We start from the raw sequence: 17,882 nt of genomic DNA on the forward strand, positions 1-17,882 counted from the left end.
TGGTGCAGTGGTTAAGAATCCACCTGCCAATGCAGGGGACACGGGTTCGAGCCCAGGTCCGGGAAGATCCCGCAAGCCACGGACCAACAAAGTCCGTGCGCCAGAACTACTGAGCCTGCACTCTAGAGCCCGTGAGCCACAACTACTGAGCCTGTGCACCACAACTACTGAAGCCCGCATACCCAGAGTCTGTGCTCCGCAACAAGAGAAGCCACTGCAATGAGAAGCCCATGCACCGCAACGAAGAGTAGACCCCACTTGCCACAACTAGAGAAAGCCTGTGCACAGCAATGAAGACCCAATGCAGCCAAAAATAAAATAAATAAATTAAAAAAAAAAAAGACAAGGAAGGACACTACATAAAGATCAAGGGATCAATCCAAGAAGATATAACAATTATAAATATATATGTACCCAACATAGGAGCACCTCAATACATAAGGCAAATGCCAACAGCTATAAAAGAGGAAATCAACAGTAACACAATAATAGTGGGGGACTTTAACACCTCATTTACACCAATGGACAGATCATCCAGACAGAAAATTAATAAAGAAACACAAGCTTTAAATGACGCAATAGACCAGAGAGATTTATAATTGATATTTATAGGACATTCCGAAAACAGCAGATTACACTTTCTTCTCAAGTGCACATGGAACATTCTCCAGGATAGATCACATCTTGGGTCACAAATCAAGCCTTGGTAAATTTAAGAAAATTGAAATCACATCAAGCATCTTTTCTGACCACAACGCTATGAGATTAGAAATCAATTACAGGGAAAAAAATGTAAAAAGCAAACACAGGGAGGCTAAACAATACGTTACTAACTAACCAAGAGATCACTGAAGAAATCAAAGAGGAAATAAAAAAATACCTAGAGAGAAATGACAACGAAAACACAACGATCCAAAACCTATGGGATGCAGCAAAAGCAGTTCTAACAGGGAAGTTTATAGCAATACAATCCTACCTCAAGAAACAAGAAAAATCTCAAATAAACAATCTAAACTTACACCTAAAGGAACTAGAGAAAGAAGAACAAACAAAACCCGAAGTTAGTAGAAGGAAAGAAATCATAAAGATCAGAGCAGAAATGAATGAAATAGAAACAAAGAAAACAATAGCAAAGATCAATAAAACTAAAAGCTGGTTCTTTGAGGAGATAAACAAAATTGATAAACCTTTCGCCAGACTCATCAAGAAAAAGAGGGAGAGGACTCAAATCAATAAAATTAGAAATGAAGAAAGAGAAGTTACAACAGACACCACAGAAATACAAAGCATCATAAGAGACTACTACAAGCAACACTCTGACAATAAAATGGACAACCTGGAAGAAATGGACAGATTCTTAGAAAGGTATAACTTTCCAAGACTGAACCAGGAAGAAACAGAACATATGAACAGACCAATCACAAGTAATTAAATTGAAACTGTGATTAAAAATCTCCCAACAAACAAAAGTCCAGGACCAGATGGCTTCACAGGTGAATTCTATCAAACATTTAGAGAAGAGCTAACACACATCCTTCTCAAGCTCTTCCAAAAAGTTGCAGATGAAGGAACACTCCCAAACTCATTCTACGAGGCCACCATCACCCTGATACCAAAACCAGACAAAGATACCACAAGAAAAAGAAAATTACAGACCAATATCACTGATGAATATAGATGCAAAAATCCTCAACAGAATACTAGCAAACAGAATCCAACAACACATTAAAAGGATCATACACCACGACCAAGTGGGATTTATCCCAGGGATGCAAGGATTCTTCAATATACACAAAGCAATCAATGTGATACACCATATTAACAAATTGAAGAATAAAAACCATATGATCATCTCAATAGATGCAGAAAAAGCTTTTGACAAAATTCAACACCCATTTATCATAGAAACTCTCCAGAAAGTGGGCATCGAGGGAACCTACCTCAACATAATAAAGGCCATATACAACAAACCCACAGCAAAAATTCTCAATGGTGAAAAACTGAAAGCATTTCCTCTAAGATCAAGACAAGGATGTCCACTCTCGCCACTATTATTCAACATAGTTTTGGAAGTCCTAGCCATGGCAATCAGAGAAGAAAAAGAAATAAAGGGAATACAAATTGGAAAAGAAGAAGTAAAACTGTCACTGTTTGCAGATGACACGATACTATACATAGATAATCCTAAAGATGCCACCAGAAAACTACTAGAGCTAATCAATGAATTTCATAAAGTTGCAGGACACAAAATTAATGCACAGAAATCTCTTGTATTCCTCTACACTAACAACAAAAGATCAGAAAGAGAAATTAAGGAAACAATCTCCTTCACCACTGCAACAAAAAGAATAAAATATCTAGGAATAAACCTACCTAAGGAGGTAAAAGACCTGTACTCAGGAAACTATAAGACACTGATGAAAGAAATCAGAGATGACACAAACAGATGGAGAGATATACCATGTTCTTGGATTGGAAGAATCAATATTGTGAAAATGACTATACTACCCAAAGCAATCTACAGATTCAATGCAATCCCTATTATATTACCAATGGCATTTTTTACAGAACTAGAACAAAAGATCTTAAAATCTGTATGGAGACACAAAAGACCCCGAATAGCCAAAGCAATCTTGAGAGAAAAAAACGGAGCCGGAGGAATCAGACTCCCTGACTTCAGACTATACTACAAAGTTATAGTAATCAAGACACTACGGTACTGGCACAAAAACATAAATATAGATCAATGGAACAGGATAGAAAGCCCGGAGATAAACACACGCACATGTGGTCAACTAATCTATGACAAAGGAGGCAAGGATATACAGTGGAGAAAACACAGTCTCTTCAATAAGTGATGCTGGGAAAACTGGACAGCTACATGTAAAATAATGAAATTAGAACACTCCCTAACACCATACACAAAAATAAACTCAAAGTAGATTAAAGACCTAAATGTAAGACCGGACACTACAAAACTCTTAGAGGAAAACATAGGAAGATCACTCTTTGACATAAATCACAGCAAGATCTTTTTTGACCCACCTCCCAGAGTAATGGAAATAAAAACAAAAATAAACAAATGGAACCTAATGAAACTTAAAATCTTTTGCACAGCAAAGGAAACTATAAACAAGACGAAAAGATAACCCTCAGAATGGGAGAAAATATTTGCAAACGAATCAAGGGACAAAGGATTAATCTCCAAAATATAACAGCTCATGCAGCTCAAAATTAAAAAAACAAACAACCCAATCTAAAAATGGGCAGAAGAGCTAAATAGACATTTCTCCAAAGAAGACATACAGAACATACAGATGGACAAGAGGCACATGAAAAGCTGCTCAACATCACTAATTACTAGAGAAATGCAAATCAAAACTACAATGAGGTATCACCTCACACTGGTTAGAATGGGCGTCTTCAGAAAATCTACAAACAATAAATGCTGGAGAGGGTGTGGAGGAAAGGGAACCCTCTTGCACTGTTGGTGGGAATGGAAATTGATACAGCCACTATGGAGAACAGTATGGAGGTTCCTTAAAAAACTAAAAATAAAATTACCATATGACCCAGCAATTCCCCTACTGGGCATATACCCAGAGAAAACCATAATTCAAAAAGACACATGCACCCCAATGTTCACTGCAGCACTATTTACAATAGCCAGGTCATGGAAGCAACCTAAATGCCCACTGACAGACGAATGGATAAAGAAGATGCGGTACATATATACAATGGAATATTACTCAGCCATAAAAAGGAACGAAATTGGGTCATTTGTAGAGATGTGGTTGGACCTAGAGAGTCATACAGAGTGAAGTAAGTCAGAAAGAGAAAAACAAATATCATATATTAACACATATATGTGGAATCGAGAAAAACGGCACAGATGAACCAGACTGCAAGGCAGAAATAGAGGCACAGATGTAGAGAACAAATGTATGGACACCAAGGGGGGAAAGCGGGGGTGGTGCTGGTGGTGCGATGAATTGGGAGATTGGGATTGACATTTACACTAATATGTATAAAATAGATAACTAATAAGAATCTGCTGTATTAAAAAAATAAAATAAAATTCAAAAATAAATTAATAAATAAAACTACTTAGGCTAAAAAAAAAAAAAAAGAATATGGCCCATTTTATTGCCTCAAATAACAGTAACCTTCAGTAGGGAAAGAACTACCCCATGTGACAACAAACTTGTTCAAAAGGGCTTCAAATGCACAATCATCAGTGTAAAACCCTCACATCTTACTCTTGAAACCTGTCCTGTTTTCACTTCTTTCTGCTAAGAGGCCACGCTGTTGAATTTGAACAAGAGACACTGTACTGTGAAGAAAGCCAAGGGCATCTGGAGAAGAGTAGTGGGGCTCTGAAAAGCACTGGCTTTGGAGTCAGTCAGACCTGGGTTCTTATTTCAATGCTGCAATTCTAAGCTGTGTGACTCTGGGTAAGTTACTCAATGTCTCTGAGTTTCAGTTTCCTCAAATGAAAATGGAGAAAATAGTACCTTTCTCACAGCGTTTTTGTAAGGGTTAAATGAGGCCTTTTATGTAAAACACTTGGCACAGGGTCTGTAAGTAATCAACACTGTAAGTAACTGATGATGGTTATTATTATTCCTACATTCCTATAGCACCTGTAAGGTGCTGTATTTTGATCTTCTTTCCCTATAACTGTAAGGTTCTAGGATAGAACTGAGCGAGTAGTATCTTTCAAGTCTTGGTGCACTAGAGAAAATAACCAAGGCTGTCTAGTTCCCAAACCAAGAATTTTATTTGACCCATTCATGGAGTTGCTCTTCATCGTAGCTTTCTCTTCCAGGCAAAAGGTACCATTCTTGATGGATCCTTGGGTTTCAGAAATGTTTCAGACCCCTGTCTGGCCTGTCTCACAAGAACCCCACCTGTTCTTTTTACCTTAAAATGACACTAGCTCGCATGCTCTGCCCTCCTGTGACAGTGAGTGAGAGGGAGAAATGAGGAAAGGGAAGAGGCAGTGGGCACATCTACCCTCCAGGCATGCAGCTTGCTAAGAGGCAGGGGTCTGGGCCCAAGGAAGGAAGCCTTGAGTGCACTGTGGCTTCCCTGTGTCTTTAAAGAAGCTGGTTCTACATGTCATGTCTCTTGGCCCATCATAATTGGCTATGAAACTTCCTTCTGATCAAAGATCTCCACCCTTTCCAAACACAGTTAAACCAGCATTAGAGCCCCAATCCCAAAACAATGAGCTCTACAAGAATGACACGTATAAAAATGAGTCTCTGTCTAAGGTTCGGGCAAATCTCGGTCAAAGGTAAACAGATTTATTTATTGCAGAACACTGGAGAACCTTGAACTTGCCAGTATACAGTGCGGGTCTTCCAGAAGGGGGTAAAATACGCAGTATTTTATAAACTTATCTGCTCACTGAATTCTCACAGGTCTACTGACACTTTATGGGAATGGGACAAGAAATACCAGTCCACACTCATCAAAAGACTGTCCCATTCAGAGAGAGAAATTCTCCTGCTGGTTCAGATGTCAGCCAGGTCCATACATCAAGTTCATAGTGCCATAAATGCCTACAGAGCAAGTTTAAGGTCCTGTGTTCAGATGGTACAAAGATGAGCAAGGCACAGCTCCAACTTCAAGGAGAACAGATTTTACTTGATCCTGACCTTTGTATTTTAAGCTTTGATTTGGAAGGCAAGGGATAGCAAGAAAAAGAGAGCGAAAACACATTGATGGCTTCATCAAGATACAGTAAATGTCCATACAGTAAATACCAGGAGTTTCTTAGTCTGAGAGTGACACACAGTTGTAGGATACTGAAGGTACAAATTTTGAAAACTAAATTTCCAGCAAACTGTAATAACCCACCCAAAGACGACTTCAAGAAAGTTCTGAAATTCCATACAAAAAAACCCTCCCTTATTAGAGTAATAAATAAGAATATCTTCCCAAAATATCCAATTTCATCACCTTACATAAAGAAGATGTAGTTTTAGTAACAGTTTTCTTTCTTTTTTAAAAAATATTTATTTTATTTTTATTTATTTGGCTGCACTGGGTCTTAGTTACTGTGTGCGGGATCTAGTTCCCTGACCAGGGATCAAGCCCAGGCCCCCTGCATTGGGAGCGTGGAGTCTTACCTGCTGGACCACCAGGGAAGTCCCCAGTAACAGTTTTAAAATGAAAATGAAAGGACGATTTCGAGAGGAAGTTGTGTCTAACTCTCGCCCTTCGGCAAAGAAGGGAGTTTAGGGAACCGAAGTGATGGGTACAGAGGTCATTTCAAGCTTCACTTTGGAAGGGGGTTTTAGGCTCCTCCCGGGCTGAGCTTCTCTTCAGTGTTCTTATTTGTCTCCAGCTGCGCCTGGTGAGCTGGGAGCTTAGCGGCCTCAGAGAATGTTACCCAAAGTAAAGTGAGCCACTGAGTCTTCTGTTGTCACAAGACTGTCGTGATGCGCAGAGTAGAGCATGAGTACAACGCAAATGACCTTCCTGCTGGGATGATCTAGCATCTCCAAGGAGGTAATGACTGGAAAGGTCACAGCCCTAACTGTGGCGGTATCGTTCTCACTACAGAGGGGAGCATTCTGAACAAAGGGCAGAGAGAATGCAAGGCTGGGTGTTATTGGCACTTGTGTGTTAGGCTCCTTGGCCACGTCGTGTCATTTGTAAGGCTTTCATCACTCCTGCCCTTCAGCACGCCTCAGCTTCAGGGGTCCCCCCCTAAAGAAGTATCTTTCACCCACACCAGGGGAGAAGGAGAAAGGATGACCTGCAGCTCTTTAAAGAAACTGGTTTGTTTCCACATCACTCAAGTGTCTGCTGAGAATCGCTATTTTCCGCCAACCAAAGTTCCTACTGAATCAGAATGCAATCACTGGACCTTCATGTATCTCTACTAAGAATGTAGTATTGTAAGCAGGAGCCATCCTCTAAGAGAGGCATTTGATTCCTCTGACTCGGACAGTGTGCAAATGTGATCAGTAGGCACCTTGCACAAATGCTCTGAGACAAAAGACCAGGAAATGAGAGACTTCTTATCTCATAGCTGCAACTCTCTTAAGCAGGGTTTTGACTGGTACAAATAGCATCCTTTTATCATCTACTATGAGGCCGAACAAACCATGGATTTCTAAGCTCTCTTCCTTTTCCATCACTACTGCTTCTGACAGTCTGCTTCCTGATAGGTAAACTGAGGCAGGAAAAGAAAAAAAATAAATTCAAATTGTTTTTTTGGAAGACAGCAGTTTTGGTAAAAGCTGGGTGATATGAGGTTAAAAGTGACCGACACAAAGCCTCGACATCATCAGTCAGTGCAGCTGTTCACCCCGTTCCTCTCTCGTGCCAAGAAATTGTAACTTTCCTGTGATGCGCCCTACAGATGCCACGAGGATGCTGAAGTCTGACCTGTTACCAGGGTTAGATCAATGAGGACTGTAATAGCACAAAAGAAGCATGCTTTCCGCAGTGGTGGTAAAGAAGAGACAGTCCTGAGGATAAAGCCAGCGCGTCTGCTCTTCTACAGATACTCTGTGTCATGAGAAGTCAGTGTCACCTCAACCCTCTTCCTTTCGCAAGTGGGAAAGGGGCCTGTCTGGGAGCTGCCCACCTAACCACAGTCAGCTGTCCCCCTCACCACTTCTGTCTTGGGTCAGGTGTTCCCACCATCTTTAGACCTCTCAGCAATCAAAATCAGATGGCCCTCTGGGCTTGACTGGAGTCACGTCTAACAAAGCTGTGCTATATACAGTACGTCCTACAGGGCTGTGCCAATCCACCTGCTTGCCCGTTCAACCCTCTCCTTCGGGGTCTAGTTACTCTTGCCATCCGCTATGAGGCTGGGGGTCTTCCCTGACAATCATCTTCTGGAATTTCCAAGAGGTTATGAATTGCAGGACCGCTAAGCCCGGTAACCCCTCTGAGTAGTTCACACTGTCTTCCTCAAAGAGTCTAAGTTCCCTGAAGGCAAGAATCAGGTGACAACAGAGGATGAGTTCTATTCACATTGACTAATGAAATAAATGAATGGATGAAGAGTGAGTGAGGAAAGCCCCAAAGATTTCTTGGAATTCTGTTAAATTTTCAGGCACTTCTAATGTTTACTACATTGTTTACCTCCCACTGAAAGGTGCCTTGCCTGACCCAATAATATCAGGCCTTTTCACGACAAAAGGAAAGCTCCTAAAGCAGTATTAAATCAGCAAATCCAAGAAGACAAGTGCACTCTGTTAAAGTTCAGACTTACGGACGTCTCTGCATTCTGCCACATGTGAGAGATCCGGTAGCCCACCAGTTCCCCATCCTGCCGCTTAATTGGAGGCTTGATCCATTTGACATCCACCTTGTTGCTAGACTCATTCAGAAACATAGTGACATTCAGAGGTGCTACTGACGGGGCTACAAAAGAGAAAGGAGAGAAGGATGAGGAAGTACGAAGAAAGGCACATAGAGAGTCATTCTCTTCTTGGTTTTTGTACGTTTGGTTTTTTAATTTTCTATGAAAAGCACTCAAATGAGACTGAGATTAATAGTGGACTTTCATACATTTCTATGAAGATTTATTAAGATATGCTATGTAAGTGCTTAGCACAGTGTCTAGTTCATCGTAGGCACTCAGAAAATGTTAGTTCTTCTCATTTTCCAACGCTTCCTTCATGATAAAATCTCTTCGATGTCACCTTTGTTTAAAAAAAAAAATAGTGGACTTTCACCTTCTTTTCAGTCGAGGACCATTAAGATATCATGAGTTTAAAAAGGTAAGCTTCGTGTCTAAGATTCCAAACAAAATGATCCCTGCGTTTCCCCAAGATGTTTAGTGACAGGCTGGTAAGCAAAGCAGTCTGAGCAAGAAATAGGAAATGGAGAAATAGGTTTTGTCTTGTTGCATATAATCTTTGCTCTTTTTAGGCTCTGTGAGCTCTGAAATATATTTTTGGGTTACTTTAGAGTGTTTGACAAGACAGCTTGATATTTCTATCAAACAAATGACTTTCATATTGCAACAATCTTTGTAAGAACCACTCAAATAAAATTCTCTTAAAAAGGCCACACATACACACAAAAAGTAAGCACTATGGACCTAGAGATGATCATACTAAGTGAAGTCAGACAAAGACAAATATAATATGATATCACTTATATGTGGAATCTTTAAAAATGATACAAATGAACTTATTTATAAAACAGAAACAGACTCACAGACAGAAAACAAACTTATGGTTACCAAAGGGGAAAGGAGGGGGAGGGATAAATTAGGAGTTTGGGATTAACAGATACAAACTACTATATATAATATAGATAAACAACAAGGACCTACTGTATAGCACAGGGAACTATATTCAATATCTTGTAATAAACTATAATGGAGAAGAATCTGAAGAAGAATATATAACTGAATCACTTTGCTGTACACCTGAAACTAACACAACATTGTAAATCAACCCTACTTCAATAAAAGTTTTTTTAAAAAGTAAGCCCTTTCCAAACTAAAACAACAAAGAAGTGGAAGACAGGGAAGGAGGTAGGTAGAGCTCACGGACTCCTCTTGGGGAAGCAAAACACACACAACTCCAAGAGGATTCTCCAGTAGACACCTGTGCAGGAGAAGGTCAAGAAGGCCAGCTGGGGATCAGTTCTATGTCATTTGAGCTGTACAAGGCAGGGAACACTGCTGATCTCAGAAGGAAGCCACGTTTTAAAGTCCAGAGCCAGGTTACTAATGATCTGAACAGAGCTAATCAGTGAATAAGTTTAAACATGTATGTGTATGTGTGCGTGTGTGCATGTGTGCGTGTGTGTGTGTGTGTGTAAGATACCTCATGAATGAAGATCAGAGGGTCAAATACTATTTGCTGGGTTAGGTGACAAAGTGTAGAATTTAGCACTGGTTTTCACTCTCTGGTTTATAGTAAATTCTACACAAGCCACATATTCACTTTACGTCAAAATGTCTATATACAAGGATAATAAGAGTTAAAGCACTTTTTAGAAAAAGTATGTATGTGGGTACAGTATGTGTACAAAATAATTTGGGAAACAAGTCAAGATCACAACTACATTCTTTTTTGGGAGGGAAGAACTTGACTGTAGCTATTAAAACTGAAAAAAATATGCCTCTTGACCAATATTTTCTTTCCATGGATTTAATCTAGAAAAATTCTCCTGTAGGTAGTGTTATATTCATTGAAGCATAATAGTGACAGAAAGGAATAAATGTAATGTTCAGTCAATAATTACGATATAATAAATTCTGATAATTTTCCAGTGGAATAGTCACTACCCCACACTGAAAAGAATTTGCGAGACCATGTAAATTGATATGAAAGAATATCTAATGGTGGGGGGGGAATAAAACTGCAAAAAAGTACGTATCAATGATCCATTTTAGAAATTAAAAAATAAGTATTTTACATATAGGAAGAGTAAATATGCAATAATATACACCAAACTGTTGTTGTATTTGTATTTAGGGGAGATTAAACTGTATATTTCTGATATATCTGAAAGGGAAACAAAAGGGCACTATAACCTCTTTGTCTCTGCTGATTCCAGGAGCAGTAATAATGAAGTTAGAGCAAATTTCAGCTTAGGAAATATATGGCTAAAGCTGTACCTATGAAACGAGTCACACAGTAGAATTTACAGGGAAACATGGCTGACTCAACATGTCTTTATGTCTACTCCCTCCTAAAACCCCTCTATGATGACAATAAGAAATTTAAAACAGTATAAACTCACAGGGTACAGAGGAGTCAACAGCGGAAGAGAAATGCTAACATACATCTGAAAGCTGAAAAGCAGAGTAAGAAGGCGTAATTAACTCAGTAAGCTGATTCTCCCCAAAGAACCACAGAGAGGCTCAGAAGTGGAGGGTCCAGGGACCAGAGTGGGGATTAAAACTGGAAGATTGAAAGTTTGATCAGGAAGTAGCCCTCGAGATCCTTCTAACCTATTCCCACACACAGCTGGCAGGTATCCCTCAAATTCCCACAGGAGACAGGATTCTTTATTCTCTGAACTGAAAAGCTACTGGACTTGGGGCACCAGTAGAACGGAGGCACGATGAGGGGCTGACAGCTAGGGAAATAAGTGGAAGTTTGTACACTGACTGAGGGGGACTCCACCTCTGGCTCCTCCCCACCTGATCTTAGAGCATCAGCAGCCGTGTTCGTATTCCTGAGGCAGCAGACAGGAGACTCAATTCTAGAGGAAGTAAGTGGCTCCAGGGGAAAGAAAGCCAATATTGACACGTGGGGGTATCCAAACTAAAACACCTAGGTCGCTGCCCAATCACCTGACAGTGAAGCCTACAAGCCCCACCCACGCTCACAGAGCTTCCCATCAATCGCTGGTTCTTCACTCTTCAATAGGAGAGACGGTGGAAGATCAGAAGAGGCTGGGGAGGCCTCCTTCATGAATGTCAGGGACCAGAACAAAACACAGGACAGAGCACTCAGAGGAGGCAGAGACAATGTAGGGAACTAGAGAAAACTAAAACACAAACAAACAAAACCAATAATTAACATACCCAAAGATAAGAAAAGGCTCTCATAATTGAGAACTGGAAAAAACTGTCAATGAAAAATAAAATTATTCTTATATATTATATTGCCAATTTCAATAAAGTATTCAATAGAAGAATTAGAAGATAAATCAAATAAATCTCCAAAAGAAAAGTAGAATAAAAATTTTAAAAAAGAGGCCAATTTGAGGGAAAAAAAATTGAGTAAGCAATTAAAGAGTTTCAACAAATGTCTAATACAGTTATCTGGAAAGAAAAATAGAAGAACATTTTTAAAGGAAAAAATGTATAAGAAAAAGTCTCAAAACCAAAGCATTTGCATTCCTAGATTGAATGCCTATGATGATGAATGAAACAAATCCCACATCACAGCTCATTACAGCGCCATGATTAAAGAGAAAAGATATTAAAAAAAATTAAAGGGGGCTTCCCTGGTGGCGCAGTGGTTGAGAGTCTGCCTGCCGATGCAGGGGACGCGGGTTCGAGCCCTGGTCCGGGAGGATCCCACATGCCGCGGAGCGACTGGGCCCGTGAGCCGCAACTACCGAGCCTGCGCGTCTGGAGCCTGGGCTCCGCAACGAGAGAGGCCGCGACAGTGAGAGGCCCGCGCACCGCGATGAAGAGTGGCCCCCGCTCGCCGCAACTGGAGAAAGCCCTCGCACAGAAACGAAGACCCAACACAGCCATAGATAAAGAAATTTAAAATAAGTTTAAAAAAAAAAAATTAAAACTAAAAAACAGTTCACCTAGAAAACTCAAGTTATCAAAATTCTCTACAGTGACACATGAAGCTAAAAAGCAATGCAGAAATGCTTTTAAAATTTTGAGGGAAAATCGTTTCCAACCTAAAATTCTCTATTGGGAAAAATTACCCATCCAGCATGACAAGCAGACATGCAAGGTCCCATAGTTTTTATTTATATATATATATTCTCTCTAGAGCTAACTGAGAATGTGCTCCGTGAGAATGAGAGACAGTAAACCAAGAAAGACAAATGCCCAGGAGACGGCAAAGGAGTCACTAGGATGACTCTGGAGGAAGACAGGAAAAGAACCACATGAAAAAATTTAAGGTAAGAGTGTCTGGGCCTCACTCAGGGCCAGGAATAGTGTCTGTTCCCATCAATCAGCCTGGAAAATCTAATGATCCAAGGAGCACTGGGTAGAGTACACATAATGGTTTTGTCTCAATTGTGGGTAATAGTTGACCCTAGATGAAGCACTGCTCTGGTCCAGCCTAACAAATACTAGAAGCAATGTCCAAAAGGATCAGTCTTTTCCCATTAGCTTAACTGTGACCCCAAACAAAGCTCAATATTTATAAGAATACAAAAATATCTAGCACTCAACAAGGTAAAATTCACAATGTCAGGAATCCAACCAAAGATTACCAGACATGCAGAAAAATTGGAAAGTACTCTCCACAACAGGAATATCAATGAATCAATCAAAACCACTCCAGAAATAAGACTGATGTTAGAATTAGCAGACAAGGACATTAAGACAGTTATTATAACTGTATTCCATGTGGTCCAAAAGTTAAGTAGAGACAGGAAAGATACAAAAAAAGACAAAAATTACAATGTGAGAGTTGAAATATACACTAGATAGAATTAATGGCAGATTAGATACTGCACAAGAAAAGATTAGTGAATTTGAAGACATAGTAATAGAAACTACCCAAAATTAAACACAAGGAGAAAAGCAGGGAAAAAAGCAATAGCATCAGTGAATTATGGATAACTTCAAGTGATATGATACATGGGTAACTGGAGTCCTCAAAGGAGAGGAGAGGTGGGAACAGAAAAAAATATTTGACGAAGCAATGGCCAACATTTTCCAAATGTGATGCAAACTATAGACACGCAGACCTCAGAAGTTCAATGAACCCCAAGCCCAAGGGATATAAAGAAAATTACACCAAGGCACATCATAATTAAATTGCTCAAAATCAAACACAAAAGGAAAACCAGAGACATAAGACACATTATACACAGAGGAATAAATTAAGAATTACCACAGATTTGTTATCAGAAACAATGCAAGCAAGAAGACAGTGGAGTAACCTAGAACTCTATACCTAATAAAAATATCTTACAAAATGAAGGCCAAAGAAACCCCTCAAAAGTAAAATAAAGATTTCTTTCAGACATACAGAAGCTGAATTTCTCACCAAGATTCACACTACTAGAAGTAATGAAGAATCCTTTAGGAAGAAGGAAAATAATACCACATGGTAATATGTACAGATTTACACCAAAAAAATGAATAACATTAGAAATGGTAACTACCATTTGGGTAAATACCAACTGAGTAAACATAGGTTTTTTATAATTATATAAATCACTCTAAAAGATTATGACTAGTTGAACAAAAATAATAACAATCTAGTGTGGGTTTATAACATATGTAAAAGTAAAATGAGTGACAACAATAGCATAAATATCTGGAGAAGAAAAATGAAAGTATACTATTTTAAGGTTCCTATACTATACCTGAAGTGGTATAACATCACTTGAAGGTATATAGTAATAAGTTAAACCTGTATACTATAAACCCTAAAGCAACCATTGAAAGAACAGAAAAAAAGAGTTATGGCTAATAAGTCAAAAAGGAGATAGAATAGAATAAAAACATTCAATTAATCCAAAAGAAGGGGAACACATTACAGACAGAACAAATAGAAGACAGATGTAAATCTACCCATGTGAATGATATCATTACATTTTAATGGATTAAATACCCCAATTTAAAGGCAAGGACTGTGAAGTAAAGTACTGCCTACATGAAATACCCATTGAATATAAAGATACAAGTAAGTTAAAAATAAGTATGAATAAAAGATACACCATGTAATCAAAAGAAAGAGTAAAATGGCTATATTAATATCAATAAAATAGACTTCACAGAATATAATATTACCAAAGATAAAGAAAATAATTTCATAATGATAAAGTGGCCAATTTATTAGGAGAGCATAGTAATATTACACAGTTATGCACAAAATAACAGAACTTCAAAATATGTGAACAGCTAGAACTACAAATAGAAATAGATAAATTCACAGTTATAATAACTACAGATTTCAATGCACCCGTCTAAATAACTGATAGAAAAAGGAGGCATAAAATCAATAAGAATACAATTTGAAAAACACTGTCAACTAACTTGACCAAGTTGACATTTATAGAACACTCCATCTAATAAGAGCAGAATACACATTCTCAAGTACACATGGAACATTTATCAAGATAGACCATGTTCTGGGCTGTAAAATGAGTCTCGATACATGTCAAAGGATCCAAGTGATATGAATTATGTTCTTTGGCCCCAACAGAATGAAATTAGAAATCACTAATACAAATATCTGGAAACTACGTTAGACACCTAAGTAACTAACGGGTTAAAGAAGAAATCAAAACAGAAACCAGAAAGTTTTTTGAACTGAATGAAAATGAAACACCATATAAAAATTGTTCTCAGAGGCTTTTCTTCCTCATTTAAGATATTTTACAATCTTGGCACTAGTTTCATTTGTTCAAGGATTAAGCCCTAACAATTTATGACCTAGACCTGTCCCACCGTCTGTATTAAAATTGGAGCACTGATTATGTAAGGCTGGAGTTAAGGGCAGGAAAGAGGTTCTGAGTAATCCAGAGCTCTAAATTGGGAAATAATGGAAACCGGACAATTCAAATCTAACATAACTACAATATTCACTCCAATATTCATAGAAAAAATACAAACTCTTGGACATCAAAAGCAGCACACAGAAATGAAAGTTTACAGATGTAAATAAAATTTGCTATAAGAAAATAATGTAGAGACAACAGTACCTACTTCATATGATTGCTATGAGGAGCTAATGAAATAATGCATGTAAAGTACCTAAGATGGTCCCTGGCATGTAGTAGGTGCTTATTGAACATCAGCCACTTTCACATTTATTAGCTTTCTTAAGTTTGATGCTATGAGTAATAACTTTCACATATTTATATTTTAATTAAAATAATATATGCTATAAAGAGTGTGCTACTGTTAATATCTTCCTATGTAAAAGATAATATTCCCTATACATAGCAAGTATAAGGTTTGTCACTAAACCCTTTTCAATTATAGAAGGAAACATCTTTCCCATTTTCACTGGTCACCTCCATAAAATTATCCTCCAGAGACAAAGGCCACACAAAGAAAAAGTTAAACTCTGAATCAGGCCACTGGGAAGGATTTGTTTCATCACGTGCCATCGGGCACAATATGCATTCTGAACCCCAGGAATTACCTCTTTCGGTCGTGCTGGCCAGAATCCAAGGGCTCACTGCAGACCAGCCGACTTCATTCATGCAGGACACACCGATGCTGTAATTCGCCAGAGCCTGCAGCTGCTCGATTTGATACAGATGTGGTGAAGCAGATGTGTTAAAAATCATGACTGAGCCATGACTCAGTGGCTCAACTTCCTCGACCTAAATGAAGAGTAAAATTGTGGACCAGGCGTTAGTAAGGGGGTAGGAATGTCAGACTTGGGGCATTCATGCATTCAGTGTACATGGCCCTTCCTCTCCACTGAGGGGAAGTACCTGCTTCCTTTTGGGCCACACCTTAAATTCCCCACCAGGATCACTGTGTATTACTCATGCTACTCACTTGTGCAACAACTGAGGACCTGATGAAAAATGCCTAAAATAAGTGTTCTCACTCCGGCAGGTAACAGAGCAAATAATCGTCATCATAACATTATAATTATTCTACATTATAATATAACTTATAATAAAAGTAGCTCTTCCTCTCTCAGAATCACTTCAGTTCTTGATCTTTTTTTTCAGCTGTTTCACAGAATATGCAGTAAAGACAGGGGGCATCGTATGTGGGGCAAAACCTGAAATATTTACTGTCTGACCCTTTAGAGAAAATATTTCCCAAATCCTACTTTAGAAGATGAGATATTTAATTTTTTTTTAAAAAAAATCTGTATTTCTTTTCATTATGTCTCCTGAGGAATTCTGCTCTTGCCTTGAGGCTAATTTTAGCATGTCCTTTATTCTTACCCCCCAATTCCCACTCCCATATAGATTCAACTCCAAAAGCAAACATAGATAGTGTAGATTTTATGGCATTTTTTGGTGGGGAGATATAGGAGAGGGTCATGTGCACCTCACCCAACAAGCTTTTCTCCAAATCTTTTCAAAACCCATCAGCTCTTTCCCCTGAGTCCTTGTACCTCATCTTTCTCTCCATAAACTCCACCAGTCTCTCCACATCCCTCTCCAGATGTCTTCTGTATGCACAGGCAAGAGAGAGGGATTCCCAGCAAAATTCAGTCTTATGCTAAACTTCCAGCTTTTCCCTTAAGGAAACCTCTTATCTGGGAATGGGGATCATGCAGAGTTTTCTCTCACTGTATATTTTTCACAACTTTTTTTAAAAAAAATTAATTAATTAATTAATTAATTAATGGCTGTGTTGGGTCTTCGTTTCTGTGCGAGGGCTTTCTCTAGTTGTGGCAAGCGGGGGCCACTCTTCATCGCGGTGCACGGGCCTCTCACTATCGCGGCCTCTCCTGTTGCGGAGCACAGGCTCCAGACGCGCAGGCTCAGTAGTTGTGGCTCACGGGCCCAGTTGCTCCGCGGCATGTGGGATCCTCCCAGACCAGGGCTCGAGCCCGTGTCCCCTGCATTGGCAGGCAGATTCTCAACCACTGCGCCACCAGGGAAGCCCACAACTTCTAAAATACGTTGTACTTATAAAATCAGAAAGACAAAAATAGTATTGGACAAAACAGAAGCCACCAAAAACAATTTGGGGGAAAAAAATCTTAAACCCACAAAATAATATTTCTGGTAATAATGGGCTTGCAATTATGGGGTGTGGAAACACAGTGCTGTTATTTCAGGATATGTATGTTTGCAATTTAGGTCAAGGGGCCACAAATCAACATTTTGGAATTCCAAATCCCCTCATGGATACCATGAGGGTGGCGCTGGGGCCGAGTCTCACCTCTGACTCAGACCCGCAGACTCTGCGGGGTGACAAGAGGGTACCAGTTGGCCTGAGGAGCCACCAGAGGAGAAACCAGGAGCTGTGTGCTTATCTCGGTGGTGGCTGTTGGCAGAAATCACTCTTTGTTTCTTCACTTTAGAGTCTGCACCTACTTCCTGGTGACCAAGCGCTGGAATTAAGGTGGAGGAAACCTTGGCTCCCCACCCCTGCCCCATTTCCGGAACAACGCCCTGGACCATTTCCAGGCCCAGGGACACTCTTGGAGGGCATGTTCCTAGAAGAAGACGGGTTTCTGTAACAGTGCTCAGTGGGTTCTAGGGGAAAGGAGGGCATGAAACCGGCAAGATATACGTGGGAGAGCTAA

The 17,882-nt window shown here is 39.4% G+C and overlaps 1 protein-coding gene across 2 annotated transcripts in view; it reads right to left on the reverse strand.

Moving 5' to 3' along the window:
- The window catches only part of MERTK (MER proto-oncogene, tyrosine kinase), a 114,931-nt gene that overhangs the window by 38,398 nt on the left and 58,651 nt on the right, over window positions 1-17,882 (reverse strand). For both annotated transcript variants that reach the window (XM_068564869.1, XM_068564868.1), the window contains exons 7-8: window positions 15,801-15,984; window positions 8,243-8,394 (exon numbers count right to left, since the gene is read on the reverse strand). In XM_068564869.1, the coding sequence (XP_068420970.1) occupies window positions 8,243-8,394; window positions 15,801-15,984 (336 nt within the window). The remainder of the gene's footprint in view (window positions 1-8,242; window positions 8,395-15,800; window positions 15,985-17,882) is intronic.

Source organism: Eschrichtius robustus, chromosome 15 (genome assembly GCF_028021215.1).
Source record: "Eschrichtius robustus isolate mEscRob2 chromosome 15, mEscRob2.pri, whole genome shotgun sequence".
Lineage (NCBI taxonomy): Eukaryota > Metazoa > Chordata > Mammalia > Artiodactyla > Eschrichtiidae > Eschrichtius > Eschrichtius robustus.